The sequence below is a fragment of the Hevea brasiliensis genome, unplaced genomic scaffold (genome assembly GCF_030052815.1).
Source record: "Hevea brasiliensis isolate MT/VB/25A 57/8 unplaced genomic scaffold, ASM3005281v1 Scaf547, whole genome shotgun sequence".
In the NCBI taxonomy this organism is placed as follows: domain Eukaryota; kingdom Viridiplantae; phylum Streptophyta; class Magnoliopsida; order Malpighiales; family Euphorbiaceae; genus Hevea; species Hevea brasiliensis.
Genome location: NW_026615081.1, coordinates 4,596 through 13,285, shown reverse-complemented (window position 1 = coordinate 13,285; position 8,690 = coordinate 4,596). Strand labels below are relative to the sequence as shown.

General features: G+C 32.3%; 1 protein-coding gene across 1 annotated transcript; it reads left to right on the top strand.

The window, feature by feature from the left end:
• Positions 1-983: 983 nt before the first annotated feature.
• LOC131177535 (transcription factor bHLH106-like) lies at positions 984-2,523 on the top strand. The gene is made up of 2 exons (XM_058142556.1): positions 984-1,366; positions 2,078-2,523. The coding sequence occupies exons 1-2, from the start codon at positions 1,079-1,081 to the stop codon at positions 2,501-2,503; spliced, it is 714 nt and encodes a 237-aa protein (XP_057998539.1). The 5' UTR covers positions 984-1,078; the 3' UTR covers positions 2,504-2,523.
• The last annotated feature ends 6,167 nt before the right edge of the window (positions 2,524-8,690 follow it).

Here is an 8,690-nt window from a genome sequence, read left to right as displayed (position 1 = left end):
CCGATGTAGCGCGTCGTTAGTAGAGGACGCCTCAATGTTTATATCATTTGAATCCATATCATAGGATGTGACGAAAATTTTTACGCTGGTTGTCACCTACCGCAACCCTAAACAATAAAATTAAAAAAAAATCACTACAGCATCAACACATAAATGTATGCAAAGCTAAGTGAAAAATGACATAGCTTGAATAGAACCCTTCCACGATTGTCTAACCAATAGTGTCATCACTATCTTGGGACCACTTGGCAGACAATGTGAGACAAATAGGGACCGCAAGGTCATGGACAATGCTCTGCTTCTTTAGGGTGATTAGGGATAAAAAAAAAAAGGGATAATGCCCTTTAAAACAATTTAATTTAGAATTTAGTGGGTAATTTAGGGGTTAGGGTAATTTTGGGGTTAAGGAATCAATTATTAGTGTTTGATGTGGTGCTGAGCTAGCGTCCTACATGACACATCGTTAACTCCTTTAACGGTACAACAAATAATAGTATACAATTGTAACTCCTTTCAAAATTTGGAGGTAAACTAATAATTTTTAAAATTTACAGTAGAATTGTAAATTATTTTTTTTTTACGATTATCTCTTTTTAAAAGGAATAATTAACTTGCATGTACTTAATTTTTTTCATAGAGCCATTGAGAATGAAAACTTATAGTAGGCTAAACCCATAAAAATAATTGATACATCATAATTTTTTTTTTTTATTGTTTTGTTGGCATTAATAGCTAGAAGTCTTAATTGGGCTAGCCTTCATTTGAATTATGCTTTAATGAAATTTCTAACTTCAACAAAGGGGGTAAAAAACCAAAAACAACTTAACAAGTAAAATCAAAACGACTATAGAAAATGAAGGAACAGCCCTTTAAAATGACAAGACAAAACCCAAAATCACCAAAAGCCTCTCCTCCAACTTTTCAACGCGGAAAAGAATATATATATATATATATATATATATATATATATATATATATATATATATGTGTGTGTGTGTGTGTGCGTATTTCATTTCCTTCCTTTACTTTTCGTTTCATTTCATATTCCTTTACATCGATCCACACTGAAAAGAAAACCATGCAACCCGATAACTCGCTGGACAATTCTCACTTGTACCGGTTTCTCTCCGAGAACGGAGTTTTCAACGTTGGACCCTACGGTTTCCCGACGATGCAAAGCATGTGTAGTTCATCCTCGTCGTCTTACCATAATTACCCCTTGGAAGGGTCTATAATTACGGATATGACACCACAGGATAGAGCTCTTGCTGCTTTAAAGAATCATAAGGAAGCTGAGAAGAGAAGGAGAGAGAGAATTAACTCTCATCTAGATAAGCTCAGGAGCCTCCTTCCTTGCAATTCTAAGGTAATTATAGATGATTTGTGTTGATAGAGTGGAAGGCTATTTGATGGTTTTTTGAAGCGTATTGCTTTTGAAGTGGTTTTAATGGTGGAGATTGTGACTTTTCTTGTTTAATGTTTTCACCATGTAGTAATTCTTGAAGTTTTTTATCTATGTGATTTTTCTTTTTCCCTTTATCAATTATTGTGTTTGTTCACTGTTTGGTAGCTAAGAAACTGCGAGAAAAAGAAAGTTAAACTTTGATTTTTGGACTCTTACTTTTTGACCCACAAAGCAAAAATCCTGCTGACTGACTTGACATTTGCCCAACGCAATCATTTAGCGAATCAAATCCGTTTTTTGAGGGTTAGGCTTTTCTGATGTTCACATGCTGAATTTTATATATTTATTTTCTCGTTTATTTACTTTCCCTCAATTTCTTGGCTACCAAACATGAAGACAAAGAGCTTACTGCGCTACGATAGTTAAATTCAGATTCTGAAATCTTGGATCTATAAAAGTCTTTTGAAGCTTTTTTGAATGTTCAAACTGAACGTACAAACTTTATCTGCAAAAGCGAAAGCAAGAAAGCATTTATTTTCTATTTTCCTAATTTTCTTTTTTACTATTTTGTCTAAATTTTTCTAGGATTAGTCTAGTCTGTTTGGGAAAGCTGCCAAGCTTTTTTACATTTAGGGTTTATTTCTAGCCTTTTTTTTTTCCTTGAATTTTCAGACCGACAAAGCTTCACTTCTAGCAAAAGTTGTTCAACGAGTGAGAGAACTCAAACAGCAGACATCAGAAATTCCAGGGCTCGAAACCTTCCCATCAGAAACCGATGAGATCACTGTTCTTTCCGGTGAGTGTTCAAGCGATGGACAGTTGATCTTCAAGGCATCTTTATGCTGTGAAGATCGCTCTGATCTTTTGCCTGACCTCATTGAGATATTGAAATCCCTGCATTTGAAGACGCTTAGAGCTGAAATGGTAGCACTTGGAGGAAGAATCAAGAACGTTCTTATAGTTGCTGCCGAGAAAGATCACAGCACTGAATCAGTAAATTTCTTGCAAACTGCACTCAAATCTTTACTTGAACGATCAAATTCTAGTGATCGCTTTAAAAGGAGAAGGGTATTAGACCATAAATTAATAATGCAATGACTATTGTGTGCTTTCTTTCCTTTTTCCTTGTATTATTCCTTTCTTTAAAGCTTTATTGCGGAGTTCCACGCCTGATATTCAAATCCTGATGTTGTCTAACTGAAGAAAAGAAAAGGCTTCAACTTAAGCACTCGTCTGTTAGTTAGAGATCAATTTCAAACACTTAGCGCTTGTTGGCTATACTTTTAAGAGTTCAAGAGTTCAAATTCTTACTTCTGTTTATCTCTCTGCCTAGCAGAAGAAAAGAAAAGCTTAACTGTATTTTGATGTTGCCTTTTCCCCGAGTCTTGTGGAAGCTTGATATCGCTATATATGATTGGATTTGATTGAAAATCTGATAACCGAAAACGACTCTAATACCATTAAATTTATGTGCCGAGATTTGTTTGTTTTGGAGTAAACCCAGAAAAGAGGAAAATGTGTGTTTGTGTGGTAGCGTTTGTTAACTAGTACAGGGTTTTAGATAGTAGAATATCCATGCATGTGAATCTATCTATTGCTTTGCAAAAGGAGATGATCACAGAATATTCTTCTGTACTGATCAGTTTGAAGAAGAAGAAGAAGATATTGATGAGATATGCGCACGTAATTAATGTGATTTTTGAGCCCTGTACAAGTAGAAACTCATGTGAGTTTCAAAGCTCAAAATTGGAGATTTGATTTCTGATGATTTTTTTTACTGTGTACTAGGATTTCCCTGGATCCTGAGATTTTTCCTTAAAAACAGAAATTATTCATTATTGAGGTTTTTTTTTTTTTTCTATATTATATTACTGACTTTAGAGAAAGCACGAGTTGAAAGATTTTGGAGCTATTAGAGGACTGACTTGAGTTGGTTCATTCTAAGATTTGATGCTTATAACGTGTGGCTGAGTTGATCGGACCATGATAGCCACTGAATATAAAAGTAAACGACAAGAATTTTTTTTTTTTTGTCTGTTATTGCAGAGAACTTACCACTGTATTTGAAATATACACTTTATAAAAACATAATTTTATTAATTTTTTTTATCAATTTTCATATTTAAAATAAAAAAATTAATTTTTTAATTTAAGAAATTTGTTATTGTTAAAAAAAATAATAAACATTAAATATAAATGATTGTTCAACTCTTTTCTTATAAATAATTTATTTTAAATAAAGCATAAGGGTTTCTTTCATCTGTTTATCCTTTTATGCTATAACATGCGAGATGACAAGCTCACTTAGAAAACATTCTTTCTAGCAAATCAAAGTGGATGTTTCTGCATTTACAAGCCTTTTATTTTCTGAAATTATCACTCTTTTTATTAAATAATAAATTTCTTATACTTGTAAAAAAATATATATATTGCTTTGCTAGCAATGAGTTAGAGCACTTTTTCCCTATTTGGACCAATCCAAATATTAATATTTGTTTTGAGAGGTATTTATAATTGGTAATTGTATTTATAATATATGAAATTATTAAAAAGTACACTTAGAATAGAAGATTGCTCATCAATTATCAATTACTCATTAATTATCAACTCAAATTTTAAAATTTCAACAACAAGCATAATAAATCACTCAATTAGAAATTCAATTGAAAATAAATAATTCTCAAAATTCAATCATCAATACCAAAAAAATAAAAAAGGATAAAGATTAACCCTAAATTTCCTATTAGATGTGATTTCACTGCCAGTAAGTGCAGAAAATGGAGCATAGGAGGAGAAACTCTTCTGGCAAGGTGAAGCAAAAGGGAGAGATATTATAGCACAATGATTTCATTGAGGAAAGCGGCCAAATAAGACAACACAACGATTTCATGAAGGAGAGAGATGGCAATTTTAACAAAGAAAGAGATGGAGGGAGAGAGAGAAATTAGAAGGCATTGATGAAGTGATTTTGCGACTGGCTAGGGGTTGCATCCGATCCTGCAAGGGTTTCTTTAATCTGTTTATCCTTTTATGCTATAACATGCGAGATGACAAGCTCACTTAGAAAACATTCTTTCTAGCAAATCAAAGTGGATGTTTCTGCATTTACAAGCCTTTTATTTTCTGAAATTATCACTCTTTTTATTAAATAATAAATTTCTTATACTTGTAAAAAAATATATATATTGCTTTGCTAGCAATGAGTTAGAGCACTTTTTCCCTATTTGGACCAATCCAAATATTAATATTTGTTTTGAGAGGTATTTATAATTGGTAATTGTATTTATAATATATGAAATTATTAAAAAGTACACTTAGAATAGAAGATTGCTCATCAATTATCAATTACTCATTAATTATCAACTCAAATTTTAAAATTTCAACAACAAGCATAATAAATCACTCAATTAGAAATTCAATTGAAAATAAATAATTCTCAAAATTCAATCATCAATACCAAAAATAAAAAGGATAAAGATTAACCCTAAATTTCCTATTAGATGTGATTTCACCGCCAAGAAGTGCGTAAAATGGAGCATAGGAGGAGAAACTCTTACGCAAGGTGAAGCAAAAGGGAGAGATATTATAGCACAATGATTTCATTGAGGAAAGCGGCCAAATAAGACAACACAACGATTTCATGAAGGAGAGAGATGGCAATTTTAACAAAGAAAGAGATGGAGGGAGAGAGAGAAATTAGAAGGCATTGATGAAGTGATTTTGCGACTGGCTAGGGGTTGCATCCGATCCTGCAATGGTGGCGAGAGGATTCGTTATGCAAAACACCTCTAGTCCTTGTCTTCTCTCATTCTCTTCTTTAGCGGGTTTGTGTTAAAATAGAGGCGATGACGACAAATGAGAGGAGAGAGGAGAGAGGAGAGAGGAGAGAGGAGAGAGGATAGGGGAACAAATAAGCAAAGTGAAAAAAGGGCAAATTAACATAAACACTGACAATTTCAGTTTATTTAAAGTAAACTGTTGTGGGCTCGAGAGAACAAGAAATTAAGTATACTTGGTGCACGTGCATCTTTACTCACAAAGGAGTTGATCCACTTTTCTAAATTTATGGCTTAATTGATTTTTGTGAGTATCCAATGCATTAGGTGTAGTCTATAATTTGCTTAAGAAACTACGGCAAAAGAATATGGAAAAAAGGGCAAATTAACATAAACACTGACAATTTCAGTTTATTTAAAGTAAACTGTTGTGGGCTCGAGAGAACAAGAAATTAAGTATACTTGGCGCACGTGCATCTTTACTCACAAAGGAGTTGATCCACTTTTCTAAATTTATGGCTTAATTGATTTTTGTGAGTATCCAATGCATTAGGTGTAGTCTATAATTTGCTTAAGAAACTACGGCAAAAGGATATGGATTGAAGAGTGAATAAGGGAAATTGCAATATAGCATTTAAAGGAAAGACTAAAATCTTGAATTGGGAGATGAATAAATGCTCGCATATGAGTAGTTTCCTTGCTATTTTTTTCTACACCATATATAATAGATTAATTTCTTTCTTTGCCTTCTTGATATCTACCATTCATAAGTGTAAAATCACTTGCATAGAACTGAACATATTCCAATTTTAGCTGAATATATGCAGCAAAACTTTGCTTTTGATTATGATGTTTTTCCATGTATTGAGAATTCATTTCATTTTCACTAAAACCCCCCCTAGATTTTGGAATTTTTGGTCCTCTTCTTAAGTCAACTTCTTATTTTTACCCTTATGAAAAATTAACTTGTCATCAAGGGAGACAGTATCCTCCTTAGGCCCATTCACCTCCTTAACTCTAAGAAATTTCAGCTCCATGGGTTCTAGTTTCTACAAAATATTTAGTTTTGTGATTAAGTTATGCAATCACTTCATATTCATCTCCTATTTTTCCTATTAAAGAATTTAGTTCCCCATTATCACTGTTTTCATCATTCTCTTCCTTAGAGTCCTCACTTACACTAAACACATTAGCAATAAAATCTTATTGAACACTTCATTTAAGGCATCTTGGTCTTCATTTGACTTGTTAGAATTTACAAGAAGTTGATCTTTATCACTTATATGCTTATTGACATAAAGCTTCTCAAAATTTCCCCATTTCTAATCTCATTTTTCTAGCAACTCATCTTGTCTTTGAATCCGTCTCTTACTTCCTTCAAGAAGACCCATTATCAATTTCTTTTATTGCTAAGGTTGTAGATCCATGATTTGATGATCTAATTGTATTTTGTTTCTAAGAAAATTGAGAAAGAAAACTTGAAGAAGAAATAATGAAAGAAAACCATTTGATAAAAGAGCTTAGGATCGTTATTTAAATTTAGAATTTTAATAACATCAAGAATAGGGTTTCAATATAATATGGAATTTCTAGAATTTGAAAAAACAATGAAAATCAAGAAAGAATATAGATCTAATTCTTAGAAAGCAGAATAAGAACCTAGTTAAAGGGAATTTTGAGGGAAATGAAAAAAATAGAAAGAAGAATTCCAAGAAGGAAGAAGAACAAAGAAGAAATATGAACAAAGGAAAGGAAAAAGAAACAAAAGAAAGGAAAATAAGAAAGGAAGAAAGTAGATCACCAAAAAGGAAGAGCTTGCCATGCACCAAGCCATAATTGTAACTCCCCTTAAGGAGATTTGAAATAATGCCTAATTGAAATCAAGCACTGATAGCACTTGTCATGGGGCAGGATTCTCAAATCCATAAAAGAGTAGAAAATAAGGGGAAATAGAGAAAGAAAAGGAAGGGGAATAGGAGGAGAATAAATATAGAGAGTAATATAACTTAAATAGAAGAGAATAAATAGAATTAAAGAGAAGAATTGATTGTAATCTTGATATTTCTTGGTTTTTTTTCTATTACAACTCCTAAAAATTATTTATACAACTTTCCATTGCCTAACTTATCTAAGTACTTCATCCAGCACTCTTAGAGTCCAAGTCCAATGAAATTAGAAATAGATGTTTAAATTAATTAGACAGTTTATTTAGAATTTATTTAGGAAGAAAATTAAAAAGAAAAAGACTTACATGTGTTGTGATTTGATAATACCAAATTGATTGTTTAGTGGACAATTCAAGTTGGACTTGTATTGTTTCAAGCCAACTTTGTACTATTTAATAGGAGCCCACAAATAAATAATAGGGAGAGTTATGAATACAACATTGTTGAGAGAGAGCAAAAGTTCAAGGCACCAATTTTGTGAGTGATGTGTGTACGTAACATAGTATATACAAGTGTGCTTCGTTTGTTAGTGATTTATAAGGGTGAGAAATTATTAGTATTTATAATTATTTTCCCTAATAGTGGATTTATCGATGGAATAGGCTTACGCCGAACTATGTTAAATTTTATGTTTTTAATTTGTGTGGGTGTGATTTTCACAACAAATGGTATTAGTGCTGTCAAAATTGGCAAGCACAAAATTTGAGTGGAGCCTTTTGATGGAAAAAATAATTCCAGTCAGTGGCAAAGCATTATAAAGGATGTCTTTATGCACAATGATTAATCATAGTTTTGAACGAGAAGCAACCAACGGCTATCAATAATGATGATTGGGAGGAACTGTAACAAAAGGTAGTGAGTATGATTGGATTGACATTAGCCCCTGATGTAAAGTATAATGTTTTGGAGGAAACTTCACTAGTTGTTTTAGGGAAAAAATTGGAGAGCTTATATATATAAAAGTCACTCATAAATCGCTTGTACTTGAAGGAGTTGTACTAAGTCAGAATGGAGGAAGGCAGTGATGTGAGAGATCACCTCAATAAATTCAATAAATTAATTACCTATATAGACACCATATTTTGGTCGACCCTCAAATGCATAACTTAATATGTAATTTTCTCTTAAAGTTGTAATGAGATTGAAATTTCATTATGTTTTCTTGAACGGATTATCCATCTTAATGTTATCCGTTCTCAACTATTGACTTGATCACGGGTCGCCTTTCTGAACTCAGCAATGGTTTGTCCTCGGAATAACTCGATCTCACGTTCAAGTTAGACTATTTTTCTATCTCTTCGTCTTTATTCGATGTGTTCGGATCGATATTGGATCTTTGGGCCATTCAATCTTACATGTTATTATTTTCTGATCTCACTATGTTCAAATACCTCAAAATGCCAAATTTGCGTATAATTTCATGATTAGGTATCTCGCTCAAATTGTTCAAAAATTTCTCAACAAAGCTAAGTTTTTATCCGATCTCTAAATAATGATTCCGACCCTAATAAGCTCAAGTCATTTTCAATCTTTACAATTTAACCAAATCACTCTTCAAATGTT